Genomic DNA, 16,245 nt, shown 5'->3' with positions numbered 1-16,245 from the left:
TCTCTTGTTGCGGAGCACAGGCTTTAGGCGCTCAGGCTTCAGTAGTTGCAGCATGCAGGCTTCTGTTTGCGGTGTGCAGGTCCTAGAGCACGGGCTCAGTAGTTGTTGTGCACAGGCTGAGTTGCTCCACAAAGGAAATTGATTGTTTTAGAGAGATAGAAATGATAAGAAAGGAAGCAACAAGGAATTTGCTGATGGTTTAGTGGTTAGGATTCAATCCTTTCACTGCTGTGCCTGGATCGATCCTAGTCTGGGAATGGAAATTCCTCAGTCTCTACAGTGAGGCAAAAAAAGGAGAAGGAAACAAACAAATTCTTTCGCTTAAGATTACAATGAATGAAACGCAACAAAATGAAAAATGCTATAGACAGCATCAGCAACAGCAGAAAAATCCGTAATGTAGATGACAATTGAAATTACACAGCCAGAAGACAAAGAAGAAAAAATGAATGAAAAAATGTAAAAGAACCTGTGTGAACTATGGGATACCATTCAGAGAAACAACCTGCATATTCTTGGAATCCCAGAAGAAGAGAGGGAGGAAGAGACAGAGATTGTGCTTAAAGCAATAATACCAGATAAGTCCCAAATTGGACCAGATTTAGACATCCAAGTTCATGTAGCTAATAGGTCACCCCTGGAGTTCATTCAAAACTATTCTCTCCAGAACACATTTCCTGTAATCAAGACAAAGAGAGAATCTTAGAAGCATCAAGAGGAAAGTAAATGTTCACAGAAAAGAAATTCCCTTAAGAATATCATTGGGTTTATGAGAATAAACCTGGCAGGCCAGGAGAGAATAGGATGATATATTCAAACTGATGAAAGTAAAAACCTGCCAACCAAGAATATTTTTCTCAGGAAAGTTGTCTTTCAGAAATGAAGACGATATAAAGACTTTCTCAAACAAACAACAGTTGAGGAAGTTCACCAGCACAGGTTTGTCATACAAGATTACCAAAGGGAGTTCTTCAAGGTAAATGAAGGGCACTAATTATCATATGAAAGAAGATATAACAGATTTGTAGATGTAAGTATGTAATCCAATTCAGAATACTCTAATATACAAAATATACAGTGAAAGTCGCTCAGTGGTGTCCAACTCTGCGACTCCCTGGACTGTCTATGCAATTTTCCAGGCCAGAATACTGGAGTGGGTAGACTTTCCCTTCTCCAGGGGATCTTCCCAAGCCAGGGATCGAACCCAGGTCTCCCACATTGCAGGCAGATTCTTTACCAGCTGAGCCGCAAGGGAAGCCCAAGAAGGCTGGAGTGGGTAGCCTATCCCTTCTTCAGGGGATCTTTCCTGACCCAGGAAATGAACCAGGGTCTCCTGCATTGCAGGTGGTTTCTTTACCAACTGAGCAATCAGGGAAGCCCACAAAATACACAATGGACTTGTAAATGTAAATGTGTAATGCCGGGGTCCAGCCCTGGTGGATCCAGGGAATTCAAAGAGGGGACAGAGTCAGTGTCCTAGGAAAGAACTTATTTAATTATAGCTATAAAGAGAGATTAGAAAATGATAGTATAGTAGGAAAATTAGTGGAGAAAAGGGGCTGAATAACTTGGTTTATGTGGAAAACCAATAAAACTCCAAGACAAGGAGTTTGCACCATCTATGTAGGCCACCGGCACCCGCTTGAATAGTGGAGGGTGCCCCACCTTGGGCTCCCTCCCGCATGGGTCTTAGAAGCCAGGGCAAGTAAGTACACATGGCAAGCCTCCACACTCCAGATGGGAATTCAACCAGAAAAGAAGAGAAGGAGAAAAGACCACACGGGGGAAACCAGGCTTTCCAGGAACTGGTCCGCTTCTTTATTTTTCAGGTCCGCTTATATACTTTTTGTTATACATAGGGATAAATACAGAGTCACGCAGGGTCAGCAGACCTGACCCTTATCAAAATCAGGTGCTTTATGCAGATGTATATAGAGGTCTTAAGGGATTTACATCATCTTCTGGCCAAGAGAACTAACATTTTATGGCCTTTTCTTTCTGAATATGGTCAGTCAACCAGAAAGCTTATTCTTCCAGGGGTGAATTTTCTTAAACCAGGCACCAGATAAAGTTGCATTCCTATAGGGTGAAGGTGCAGTGGGTTACAATTAAGAAAGGAATTTAGTTAGCCTAAAGTTTAACATGATTAATATCAAAGGTTAATACCTATTTCTCCATTATGCTAGTTATATTCATTTATGTGTGTAAGGGCAGGGAATATGGAGACTTGGCAGCAAATATTGGCCCAACAAATGAAAACCCTTCACCACTAATACTATACTAATAATTTTCTAACTTCTCAAAAGAGTCTGTAGTTAGAAAGTTTAAAGGATCTCGTGCCCCTCACGGTTGGGAGGCTGTGAACAATCACATGTGGCTGGACAAAACTGTCAGGCAAGCTACAGAACTTTCAGAGGAGTTTGTAAGTTGAAACACTCTTGGAGCTGTAAGTTAACTCCTTCTCCGAGAGAGGTGGTGGGGGACAGCACCCCCACCCCCTGCCCCGTAAAGTCAGAGGTGTAGGTGAGAGCATGAAGCAGTAAAGCAGGCAGACTCTGGTTTTGGGGGTAGATGCTCGGGAATAGGGGGTCTCCTGAGGCTCAATCCCACCTTTGCATATGCTGAGCCTCCTTCCTCATGACCTTTGCCATGGGCGGAGTTCCTCACACTGGCTCCGGCAGTGTAATACAACTCAGAATACTCTAAATGTGCTAACCGGTTAACTGTAGTCTAAAGGAAGTATTAAAATAACCATAAAGAAAAGTTTTTTGTTAGTGGATATACAATATAAAGAGAGGCAAATTCTGACATCAAAAACAGAAAGTGTAAGGGGATAAAAAGGTATAGCTTTTTTATTTGATTGAAATTAATTTATCAGACTGTTGTGTCTGTAAGATGTTATACGTGAGCCTCATGGCAACAAAAATGTAAAAACCTATAGTAGAGTCACAAAAAGTAAAAGGAAAGAAGTCAGAGCACACCATTATCCAAAGTTATTAGCTGCCAGTTATAACCGTTATGCAGAACAGTTGTGTTGTCCTGGTCTCTACAGCATCCTTCAGGATCAGCCCCAGAGGACTCTCCTTTCACAAAGTGAAAGATGAATTAGTCTGCTTTTTTTTTTTTTTTTAACAAAAGAACTCTTTCTGCAGCTAATCTCCTTCCTTATGTCATACAGACAGTGCAGCTGTACCTTTTAATTGCAAATTTTCTTCCTGTGATGTCGCTGTGAGGTTTTAATTGAAAAACTGCCAAATGATAAATCATATGAAGACCTTGTCTCCTCCGCTGGGTCTGATTAAGACTTAACAAGAGGCCACAGGTTAGTATGTTGTGGTTTGTCTTGTGTATCCTTAGAGATGGAGATTTGCAGCATTTGTCGTGACATGTCTGTTGGTGATAAGCTCCCTCTGTTTGAAAATAAAAATTTGCCCTGTTAATTGCTGAAAACATTTGCCTTTAAAACAAAAATGTCAGTTAGCTAAGTGATGTCCTCAAAAACAGTTCTCTCTCTCTCTATATTTTTTTTACTTTATTTTAATTTACAATACTGTATTGGTTTTGCCATACATTGACATGAATCCACCACGGGTGTACATGCGTTCCCAAACATGAACCCCCCTCCCACCTCCCTCCCCATAACATCTCTCTGGGTCATCACCATGCACCAGCCAACAGTTCTCTATATTTAAGATAATTTCTCTTGAATGTCTAGTGGGGTCTAATTCAGTCATTCAATAAATATTATCTCAGCATCTGTTAAGTTATAGAGAGTGGAAATACAGAACTTATACTCAGGTACAGGCCTCACTCCAATCCTGGGCCTTGGCAGGGCCTCAGCAGATACTTGCAGCCTGCAGGAGCCTTGGGTAGCATGCCCAGATGGGGAAGGAGTCAATGATAAGGAAAAGAGAATCTGTTCACAGACTTTGAGATGTTAAAGGAGGAACACATCTTGCTATATTTCCAGTGTTCTTAGGCTGATATGCAGGCTGGACTCAGCTGCATCAAAGCTCCACGTGCAATAGAGCATCAGGTCATAGAGTTCAAGTCTGAGCAACCACCCAGCCTTTGAACTCTGAGTGCCATCCCAGTGGCACTAATCCTGGATTTAAGTGGTTTAAGAATGACCACCTGCAGGAACTCAATAGCTCTGGAGTTGGTAATTACATCAATTCTGAGCAGAGGTGGATTAATCATGAAGGTAATGAAGCCTCACCTTCACAGACTCTCCTTGCACTAACTCCTCCCACGTTCCGAGGCAGGCCCTAGGGCTGTGCTCACAAGGATATAGGTTTTGAATGTGCCATTTTCTTGAGTTGAGGAAAAGGAAATCAGCAAAATCATTTCTTACTCAAATGTGAAGAATTCTTTATGTGGAAAATTCTTCAAAGATGGGAATACCAGACCACCTTACCTGCCTCCTGAGAAATCTGTATGCAGGTCAAGAAGCAACAGTTAAAACCAGACATGGAACAAAGGACTGGTTCCAAATTGGGAAAGGAGTACATCAAGGCTGTTTATTGTCACTCTGCTTATTTAATTTATATGCAGAATACATCATGCGAAATGCTGGGTTGGATGAACCACAAGCTGCAATCAAGATTGCTGGGAGAAATATCAATAGCCTTAGATATCAATAACCTCTGCCACCACCCTTGTGGCAGAAAGTGAAGAGGAACTAAAGAGCCTCTTGATGAAAGTGAAAGAGGAGAGTGAAAAAGCGGGCTTTAAACTCAGCATTCAAAAAATGAAGGTCACCACATCTGGTCACATCACTACATGGCAAATAGATGGAGAAACAATGGAAACAGTGGGAGACTTTATTTTTTTGGGCTCCAAAATCACTGTAGATGGTGACTTCAGCCATGAAATTAAAAGACACTTGCTTCTTGGAAGAAAAGTTATGACCAACCTAGACAGCATATTAAAAAGCAGAGACATTACTTTGCCAACAAAGGTTTATCTAGTCAAAGCTATGCTTTTTCCAGTAGTCATGTATGGATGTGAGAACAGGACCGTAAAGAAAGTTTAGCACTGAAAAATTGATGCTTTTCAACTGTGATGTTGGAGAAGAATCTTGAGAATCACTTGGACTGCAAGCAGATCCAACTAGTCAATCCTGAAGGAAATCAGTCCTGAGTATTCTTTGGAAGGACTGATTCTGAAGCTGAAACTCCAATACCTTCGCCACCTGATGCAAAAGAACTGGCTCATTGGAAAAGACCCTGATGCTGGGAAAGATTGAAGGCAGGAGGAGAAGGGGATGACAGAGGATGAGCTGTTTGGATTGCATCACCGAGTCAATGGCCATGAGTTGAGCAAGCTCCAGGAGTTGGTGATACAGGGAAGCCTGGCGTGCTGCAGGCCACGGGGTCACAAAAAGTCAGACACTACTGATCAACTAAACTGAACTGAAAGGGGAAGAAGTTAATTACATACATGGAGCAGTAAATGCACAACCAGATTTCTTCAGGAAATCAAAAAGAAACAGGGGACTTAGAAAGCACATGCTACCCTCTCATTAGCACAGGATTGGTGGACGGTGAATATAAGATCAGAGATGATGGACTGACCAACTCAGAGGAAATGAGAGCTGTTTAAGGATGAAGGTCAAAATGCTGAGACAAATTTGGGAAACAGCCTGACTGTCAGCACAGAGTGATGTAAAGGGAACAGGAGATGCACCAGGGGCGGGTGCTCTTATACAGGACTTAGATCTAGTTGTTGGTCAATCAGAAATGGTGACTGAGAAACAACCAAGCCCAACAGAGGAAGCAAGGTGGGATCAGAGGGAGCAGTTTGGGATGAAGACACAGTAGGAAGAGGAGATCCAGGAAAGCACCTGCTTCATGTGACAGATTCTGTCTTCTTTTCAAGTCTTCTTTCTCCTTTGTATCCATCAGAAGAGTCTCTGCTCTGCTGCTGGAAAAAGTGACCCCCAAATCTCACACATACACACACACACACACACAAATGCACACATACACACACACTCATATACAGACACACACACACTCATATACAGACACACACACACTCATCACAACCTACAGTTGTTAGTGGTCAGTGTGACTCTTCCATGTGCACCGTCTGGAACATACAGCTTCTGGGGCAGAAAAGAAAGAGACTAGAGAATCACACTTGGGCTTTTCATGCCTCTATTCAGAGGTGGCCGAGGTGACACCACCCACGTTTCATTGCCCAGAATGAGTCACTGAGGACTGGAAACACAGCTGTTTCGTGAGCATCACTGTCTATCGACATCCTTCAGTGGAACTCCTGAGAGCAGTGCTGTCAGGTTTTCTCACCTTGGAGAAGCTTCTGAGGTTCAGCTTTGTGCAGAGACTGAATGTGATCCTACCCTCCCCGAGTGGGACTTGAAGGCATTTCCTATTTTCATCCTTTGGCTTGTGTGTCTCCGACTCCTTACTCCACCTCAGTCTGTGCCAAGTGGGATTAGTCAGGTTTGTATCTCCCCTGTCCCCCACCTCCCTTCTCCACTCAGTATCACTAACTGCAGGGTGATTTTCAGCATTTGCCCATGATTTCACTTCTTTAGTTAGCTAATATTTGTTAACCTCTTTCTATGTGCCTTTACTTAACCTTAAGGAGGCACTGAAGAATAAGACACAATACTTGCTCTCCAGAAGCCTGCACTTTGGACACCATATAGTATATACAAGAAAGTTTATATAGGTTAAATAGATGCAGCAGTAAGTTTGAGCTGGAGGAATTAGAAAGAATTCTCAGAGGTGAAAACTCTATGCATTTAAAAACAAGAGAAGATTTATCAATTTTTTTTTTGTAGTAGGCTTAAAAATGTGTCCTCTAGAATTCAAATATACATAAATGTAATATTCTCTATTATTATAACTGATTTCATCTTGTACACTAGCAAGGTGTGTTTGTGTGGATTGAAATTTCCATAACATTAACAAAGACTCTCCCATTTAAAATTTATCCCTCAACTTAGCTTGGGTTCACTGTAATAATTGTCTTGTCATTTCTAGTTCAAGCTCCACGCTGAGACTGGTTTTCCTCTATTTAAGGAGGTATCTTCTTTTCTCTCCTCCCACAGATGGTGTCTGGGGTGGGAGGGCTTCTTTGTTTCCAACAGCAGTGGGGAAGTGTCCTTGGTTTGCTTACTCTCCACTTAGAATCTGATTGTCTTTGATTTAGTAGCTTTGATCGTTTCTGGTCTCTGGTTATCTGATGCTGCACTATGGAGGAATGAATGAGGCCAATCCAGAGCTATACTCTTTGTTTGATATTGCTGGTTATAGACCATAAAGGGCTGAACAGAGATGATGGGCTGGACATCACCAGCTCATGACTTTGCTCCTTCTTTTATGCCGTTGTGATGAAGCAGTCTTTGGTAAAGGAGGCTTTATGAACCCTGGTCCATCCATCCATGCAAGAAACATGGATAGTGACGCAGATCTCCAATGCTTTGGTGTAACAACTCAATGAATTATTTCGTTTTAAACGGTGTACCACTATTTTAATTTTAATATATTTTGTGTTTTAGTCACTCCGTCTGATTAGTCCTGAGGAAATGTTCCTCAAGCAAGCAGGTTTAATTATTAACTTTCCTGGCAAAGAGATTACTGAACCTCTGAAACCTCTATTTTCTCGTGGTGATTTGGGAATAATGATGCTACAGATTGTATTATTTATCATAAGACCAGATAAACAGTCTAAGTTAAAGAAAAGGATTCTTCCTGCTCTTTGCTTCTGCACTTCTAATTCAATATGGAAGCTGTTAAAATAAAATTTTGAGAAAAAAAATTTCTTCCTGTTACAGTTATGTGTGGTTTGAGTTGAAAATGTGCTAAATGATAAATACATAAACATCCTGACCACTTGGCTATATATCTGATTAAGACAAGAACAGGAGGCTTCATGGCCTTCACCTGTCAGGGTGCTGTGGTTTGTCTTCTTTATCTTCAGATATACAAAGACACTTGCAGCTTTTTTATACGTGTTTAGAACTGGCTCTCTCAGCACTGCTCTTGGAGTGGGGCTAGCCTTGTTTCTGGTATTGCAATTTGCTGCATTCATTGCAGCAAAGTGTTGAAGTGAACCAAACATAGCTTATACCATTTAATCATATTGAAATATCATTACAAAAATTGACACAACTTGCATTGTGCTCTTAAGTCCTCACAACAAGTTAAATTATTTCTCAAAAGATTTCTTTTGATAGAAATGATTTATGTAAAATACCTGGCTGACATTCACTCATTCAGGTATACAAGAGACATCATTTAGGATTTTTTATTAGCAGGCTTTGGGGATAAGGAGGTGAATTAGACACAAAACTTTTACCAAGTCCATTTATAAAGTGAAATTAGCAAGTAAACGACTTAATTCATGAGGTTCACGGTTGGTAGGGTCAAAGTTCATGAGCAGTAGAATGGGGGACAGAAAGAAGGAGTGATGTGTGGAAGACTCACAACTCTGGCACCAATCACCATCACAGCACGTCAAACTCTGGGAGAGTTTTGGCAGCTCCAGTCAAGGCTCCAGATAACAGAATTTAATTCCTGTTCTAGAGTTCTGTGAGTCCTGGGATGGGATGGAGAGAGGGACCCTAATATTGCTTCTCTATCACTACTATGTACCACTAATAACTAAAGGTTATATCTCTTATTAATGCCAACTCATTTAATTCTAACCAAAACTCTGTCATCTAGGCACAAACATGACTCTCCTTTTACACACTATGCCAGTACACACAGAGTGTCAGGACCCTGTACAAGGTCACACATGTGGTGTGTGGCTGAGCTCTGGGTCACGACAGGGCATACTGGCTCCTAAGTCTGTTCTCCTGACCCCTGCACTGCACTCTCTCAAGTTTATTGTGGACAAAGTTGGTTGGTGTCCTCCCTAAAGCTTTCCTCCTTCAAATCTTGGATGAGATTGGACACTGAGATTATCTTATGTGTCAGAGAAGACATACCTTCATCAGAGGGTGAGTTGGTTCATGTTGACTCTGCACTCCCAGCTCTGGGGTAGTGGGTGCTGGGGACCCTATACTAGCCCTGAGTTAGTCCCTCCTTTCCAGCCCACCCATCCCTATTATAGAGTCTGGAGCCCCTAACAGTGTCTTATCTGTGAGATCTCAATCCTGAGGTAAGACCGTATGTACCTGGTTCACTAAACGCTTCCCTGTGTCACCCTGTGGGAGGGGTGAGTGGACCCCAGGAAGCATGTCCTGTGTTCTAAGTGTCTGCCTCATGGATTCTGGTGATGCTGTGGCATCCATAACTGGGTAAGGAATGATGACTCTGGGTCCCGGGGGGAGTAGAGCATCGACTCTTAAGTAACTGAGCAGATCCTGGTCCTACTCCAGCCCCTGAGTTTATATTCTGGTTCTGACATTTATAATCAGTGATTATCACCACTGTGTCAAGCGTACAGAAGGAGGTGGAGTTCATGTTCAGATGGGGTCTTGGAAGTGAGAGGAACACAGAACCAGTAAGTGACTGTTGTAAAATAAAACATCAGCGCATTTAAATAGAGAGAGAGAAAAGAATGTGTTCAATTGACTTTTCTCCCTTTTCATTTACCTGAGTCTCAAATAGGAAGGACGGGTGTGACGGGACAGAGAAGCTATGTCTGCTGACCAGGACGAGGCGTCCATCTGGTCGGGGATGTGACAGGGCTGTGGACTGGCCCTCAGCTGCCCTCAGGGTTGCCTTCACTGAGACCTTAAGGTGTATGCGTGTGGGGTGCATGGAGCCATCCATCTCTGAGCTCTGGTGGGGACTCTGAAGTGTGTGTGTCACAGATGTGTCTTTCCCCCATCTCTGCTGAAATGATGAGAGTCAGACGGGTGAGGGGGCCTCAGTGTGGGCTTGTGTGGACCGCAGGGGTGCACCATGGGCATCCTTAGCCTGAGAGGGCATGAGGCATGGGGGGTAGCATCTTAGTGACCTTGGGTTTTGTCGCCATTTTATATCCCCTTACTGTCCTTCTCAGTCTCTATTCACCCCAGGACTACTTTCTGGTTACCATCTGGGAGCTTCTTCTGATCATGGAAACAGAACAAGGCAGCAATGGCCACACTGAACTTCAGCCCCTTCTGCTTTGATCTGTCCCCTCATCCACCCGGGCTTCCATTCTTGTCGCCGCTTTTCCTGTTAAATGTAGAGTGAAGGAGGTGGGGTCACTGATAGTTTCAGGCAGCATGAACCCCTTCTCTTTTCTGCTTCACAGGCCTCTTCTTTGACCCCTTGCCTGCAGCTACCATGTAGCAGAATACTTTCTATTTATCCTTCCGTCTGGGGCAGTTCCCTTAAATTATATTTTGCATCTTCTTTAGTAATGGCTTATAATATAATGAATCTAATCAAACCAAACTGTCAATATGCAAAGGGGGAAACCGTGAAGTTTAGGAAACCTAAGTCTTTCTAAACTACATGGTTTATTCTAGAGATGCCCAAATCCTATTTGGCAGGCTCAAGTTGAATGATGACTCCTACTTTCTCTTTGTTTCCTATAACAGCAATCTCTTTCTCTCATGAAGCATTATTTGGTGACTAGCTGAAAGGGATATTTCACATAAACTGAAATGCAATAAAGGGGAAGGGAGTTAGTGTGTCTGAAAATCCCTTATAGGGCTTCCCAGGTGGCTCAGCAGTAAAGAACCTGCCTGCCAATGCAGGAGACACAGGAGACGTGGATTCAATCCCTGAGTCAGAAAGATCCCCCAGAGAAGAAAATGGCAACCCACTCCAGTATTCTTGCCTGGAAAATCCTTTGGACAGAGGAGCCTGGTAGGGCTACAGCCTATGGGGTTGCAAAGAGTCAGACACAGCTGAGAATGCATGCATGTGCCCCAGTACCCAGGCTCCAGATTCTTCTGAGAAGGGGGGAAAAGACCAGCAAACTCATCCCCTCAACATGATGGATCCCACCTCACTCACACCGTGATCACTTATGAATTCCTCTGCTCCTGGTCTTCACTTTCTGCTGGCCTGAAAAATATTCTTGTATTTCAAGCCTTCTTGTAGTTCTCTTCCTTGTCCCTGAGCTCAGTCCCAAGGAAGATCAATGCTTGATTCCACCAGAGATATTCTCCGCGGGCTAAGAGATCCCCTCCTCTGACCCTGACAAATCTCACAGTCTATGGTATTGGTCAGGGTGATCACATGAGAAACTGTTACTCATGGTTTTTCATGCAACTCTTCTACACCAGCCTCAGCCATGGAGCCCGGCTCTCAGGACAACGGAAGCAGGAGGTCAAAGGACCGTGTTGCTCATATAAGGAGATGTGGAAGATTCAGAAGCTCATTGGTGTCTGAGCTGCAGAAAGTTTGCAGATGCAGCCTCCGATAGTGCCTGAAATGGTGAGAGGTGTCGCTATTGGCTCTCAGGAGGGAGGGTGTAAGGGGTGGTCTATATAGACCCCGGTCGACACCCTGACACCTCCTCACAGGCTGATCCTGCAGCTGGGACTGTGACCTTGAGGATGTGGGGTCAGGATGGCTCTCGGCAGACACCTCTCCCTGCGGGGACTCTGTGTCCTCCTCCTCGGCACCGTGGTGGGTGGTCAAGGTAAGAGCTGCCCCTCTGTCCTGGGTCCACACCAGGCAGTGTATGCCTTAGTGAAGGGAAAGGTGTCTGGAGTTCTGGAGCCGAGCCTCAGTGTTTTTGACCAAAAAAGAACCACACTGACTGTGAATACTGGTCCCTCTCCTGTGCGGGCTACACTGGTCATAGCGGCAGATTTTACAGAGCAGTGAGGCTTGGTCTGGACCGAGCTGGGTCAAACTGAGTTCCCTCCGCTGTCTCCCTTGTTCTCGGGGAGTTTCTAGGAGTCCCACTGGCTCCCCGTGTGTGAAAGGTCCAGCGACTGAGCTCAGCTGGGACTCTGGGCTGTTCCCACACACTCCATGTGCCTGGTGTGTGAGCACTGCCCCTGGGTCCCTGTGTTTCCTGTGTCTGTGCTCCTGTAGGCTCTGTGCTTGTGTGTGTGTGTGTGTGTGTGTGTGTGTGTGTGAGGGTGCATGTGAGGGTGTCTGTGGATGTATGAGGCTGTATGAGGGTGTGGAGTCTGCCTGTGTGAGAGGAATGGGACTGCTGAGCAGGGACTGAGTGTGATGGTCTGTGAGGCACTCAGGGTCCCCACAGGGCTGGGTGTCATGTCTGCTGCATGTAACCAGATCAGAGATTATTGTGTACCTGCCTGCCTGCCTCTCTCTGGGTCCTCTCTCCCATCCTCCAGCCTCCCATATTTCTTATCCTGCTTTAAAATATAAATTTTATTTCTTCAGGCATTTGGTAGTTTTCAACATTTCTGCTATTATGAGAAAAGTTGGCCTGAGCTTTTCTGTATTTAAATGTAAGGACCATTCATGATTATTTCTCTAATGATGTTTTCTGGGTGGAACTGTTGTTTCATGGCCTGTGAATATCTTTAAGGCTTTTGGTACATAGAGATAAAATGCCTTTTGAAATGTTTGCACTGAGTTTCATTTCCACTAGTATTGTGTGAGAATATTAGTTTCCACTTACCCTCACCAACATTTGCTTTTTACCAAGCTTTAAAATCTTACCCAGTTTCATAGGCAAAAACTAACATATATTCGCTAATTTATTGCTTCATTTCCTCCTTCATTGCTTGCTCATGACATTGTGCTTTTTAAACTGTGATATTTGTCATTTTGGCATGATTTATATTGGAGCTCTCTATACTATGGCTGTGACTACTATGCCAGTTCAGTTCAGTCGCTCAGTTGTGTCCACCTCTTTGTGGACACAAAGCATGCCCGGACTGCAGCACACCAGGCTTCCCTATCCATCACCAACTCCTGGAACTTGCTCAAACTCATGCCCATTGAGTCGGTGATGCCATCCAACCATCTCATCCTCTGGCATCCCCTTCATCTCCTACCTTCAATCTTTCCCAGTATCAGGGTCTTTTCAAATGAGTCAGTTCTTCCCATTAGGTGGCCAAAGTATTGGAGCTTCAGCATCAGTCCTTCCAATGAATATTCAGGACATATTTCCTTTAGGATGGACTGATTTGATCTCCTTGCCGTCCAAGGGACTCTCAAGAGTCTTCTCCAACACCACAGTCCAAATTCATCAATTCTCCAGTGTTCAGCTTTCTTTATGGTCCAATTCTCACATCTATACATGATTACTGGGAAAACTATAGCCTTGACTAGATGGACCTTTGTTGGCAAAGTAATGTCTCTGCTTTTTAATATGCTGTCTAGGTTGTTCATAGCTTTTCTTTCAAGGAGCAAGTGTCTTTTAATTTCATGGCTGCAGTCACCATCTGCAGTGATTTTTGAGCCCCCCAAAATAAAGTCAGCCACTGTTCCCATTGTTTTCCTATCTATTTGCCATGAAGTGATGGGACCAGATGCCATCTCTTAGTTTTTTGAATGCTGAGCTTTAAGCCAACTTTTTCACTCTCCTCTTTCATTTTCATCAAGAGGCTCTTTAGTTCTTCTTCACTTTCTGCCATAAAGGTGGTGTCATCAGCCTTTCTGAAGTTATTGATACTTCTCCTGGCAATCTTGATTCCAGCTTGTGCTCCATTAAGCCTGGCATTTCTCATGATGTACTCTGCATATAAGTTAAATAAGGGTGGCAATAAACAGCCTTGACATACTTCTTTCCCAATTTGGAACCAGTCCTTTGTTCCATGTTCAGTTCTAACCGTTGTTTCCTGACCTGCATACAAATTTCTCAGGAAGCAGGTAAGGTAGTCTGGTGTTCCTCTCTCTTTAAGAATTTCCCACAGTTTGTTGTGATCCACACAGTCAAAAGCTTTGGTGTAGTCAATGAAGCAGATGTTTTTCTGGAACTCTATTGCTTTTTTGATGATCCAGTGAATTTTGGCAATTTGATCTCTGTTTCCTCTACCTTTTCTAAATCCAGCTTGAAGTTCTGGAAGTTCACGATTCATGTACTGTTGAAGCCTGGCTTGGATAATTTTGAGCATTACTCTCCTAGTGTGTGAGATGAGTGCAACTGTTTGGTAGTTTGAATGCTCTTTGGCATTGCCTTTCTTTGGGATTAGAATTAAAACTGAACTTTTCCAGTCCCTGTGGCCACTACTGGGTTTTCCAAATTTGCTGGCATATTGAGTGCAGCACTTTCACAGCATCATCTTTTAGGACTTGAAATAGCTCAGCTGGAATTCCATCACCTCCACTAGCTGTTACGTATATGAATTTGAGTGCACAACAGTCCTACAAGGCAAGGTACATTTATCTCAAAAAAAAAAAAAAAACAGATCAGGAAACTGAGGCAAAGCAAAGTTAAATCACTTGCCTAAATAAGACAGATAAGATTTGAGTAAGTAGCACAGGTAAAATTAGGACCTGAGCATTGGCCTTTTCAGGTGGTGTCAGTGGTAAAGAAGCCACCTGCCAATGCAGGAGATGTAAAAGTCATGGGTTCAATCCCTGGGTCAGGACGATCACATGGAGAAGGGCATGGCAACCCACTCCAATATTCTGGCCTGGAGAATCCCATGGACAGAGGAGCCTGGGCGGCTACAGTCCATGTGGTTGCAAAGAGTCAGACACAACTGAGCAGGCATCTTGGATACCTTGTTTCTCCTAATGGCATCCATAATTCCTGTAGGTTTTCTTTTTTCTTTTGCATTCTTTTTCTCCTCTGATTGGATAATTTCAACTGATCTTTTTTTTTAGCTCATTGAGTCTTCTGCTTGGTCAAGTCTGCATTTTTTAACTTTTTGTTTCATATTGGCGTATAGCCAGTTAACAATGTTGTGATAGCTTCCGGTGAACAGCAAAGAAACTTAGCCATACACATATATGTGTGTATCCATGTTCCCACACACTCCCCTCCCATCCAGGCCGCCATGTAACATTCAGTAGAGTTCCCTGTGCTGTTCAGTAGGCCCTTGTTGATTATCCATTTTAAATATGGCGGTGAGTAGGAGTCGGTCCCAAATTCCTTGCATATCACTTCCCTTCATTCTTTTCCCTTGGCAACCATAAGTTAATTTCTCTAATCTGTGAGTTTCTTTCTGTTTTGTAAATAAGTCCATTAAAATTTTTGTTTTTGGATTCATATATAAGGGATATCATATGATATTTCTCCTTCTCTATCTGATAGTCAAATCTGTTTTTGATGCTCTGTATTGAATTCTTCAGTTCACTCATTGTATTATTCAGCTCCAGAATTTCTGGTTAGGTTTTTTTTTTTGTTTGTTTAATATTTTCTATCTGTTTGAAACTCAATGAATTTACAAACTCCCTTCAGATTTGGGCCTATTTTCTCCTCCTGTTTTATCAGGTCTTTAATGCTTTTAGATAATTTTTAGTAAATTAATTCTACTTTTTCAGCAGAAGAGATAGCCTCAATAAGAAAGCCCACATTACCGAGAAAATCTCCTAGAACTCTTCACAGTAATGAAATCACCTATGTGTTTGTGTCATAAACTAGATAAAAGTTCCATGTAGGCAAAGGCATTGTCTTATTATTTTCTGTATTTATAGTACTTAAAAAAGACCTGCCTCTCCATAGATAATTTTATCATTAATAAAATTTTAATCATTTATTATTAATAAAAATAGCTTCTTGTGTGCTTTCAGGATCCTATTCAAATCCTTTACTCTTATATCAGTGTCAGAATTCTAAAAAATCTGAGTAATAGGATGTCTCCCTACTTCTACTGTTTCCTTTACCTCCCCTCAAATATCTATATTTCCTTCCTAGAATGGACTTCCCTGGATCTGTGGACTAAACTGTGTCCCTCCATAATTAATATGTTGAATCCTAGCCCCTAGTGTGACTGCACTGGAGACAGGGTCTTTAGGAAGTAATTGAGGTTAAATAGGCTTCCCTGGTGGCTCAGTGGTAAAGAATCCTCTTGCCAATGCAGGAGAGGCAAGTTTGATCCCTGGGTCAGGAAGATCCCCTGGAGAAGGAAATGGCAACCTACTCTAGTATTCTTGCTTGGGAAATCCCAAGGACGGAGGATCCTGACAGACTACAGTCTATGACATCTCAAGAGCTGGACACAATTCAGCGACTAAACCACTAACACCAAGGTTAAATAAGGTCATAAGGATGTGGCCCTAATTCAATAGGTGACTTTATAAAAAGAGGATGAGACAGATCTCCCTCCCTCTCTCCCTGTCCATCTGTCCCGAGGAAAGGCCAGGGGAGCACACAGTGAGGGAGCCATGGCTACAAGCCAAGAGCAGAGGGCTTAGAATGAACACGGCCTTGCCAGCACGTTGGTCT

The 16,245-nt window shown here is 43.0% G+C and overlaps 1 protein-coding gene and 1 pseudogene across 1 annotated transcript in view; one reads left to right on the top strand and one right to left on the bottom strand.

The window, feature by feature from the left end:
- LOC102185816 overlaps window positions 1-16,245 on the bottom strand; it is a 298,507-nt pseudogene that overhangs the window by 87,078 nt on the left and 195,184 nt on the right.
- LOC102186669 (antigen WC1.1-like) overlaps window positions 11,493-16,245 on the top strand; it is a 55,055-nt gene continuing 50,302 nt past the window's right edge. The window contains exon 1 of the mRNA XM_018048530.1: window positions 11,493-11,565. Coding sequence (XP_017904019.1) covers window positions 11,493-11,565 — 73 coding nt within the window. The remainder of the gene's footprint in view (window positions 11,566-16,245) is intronic.

This window comes from Capra hircus, chromosome 5 (assembly GCF_001704415.2).
Source record: "Capra hircus breed San Clemente chromosome 5, ASM170441v1, whole genome shotgun sequence".
Lineage (NCBI taxonomy): Eukaryota > Metazoa > Chordata > Mammalia > Artiodactyla > Bovidae > Capra > Capra hircus.
The sequence above is the reverse complement of the archived record's forward strand: the minus strand, read 5'-3'. Positions and strand labels throughout refer to the sequence as shown.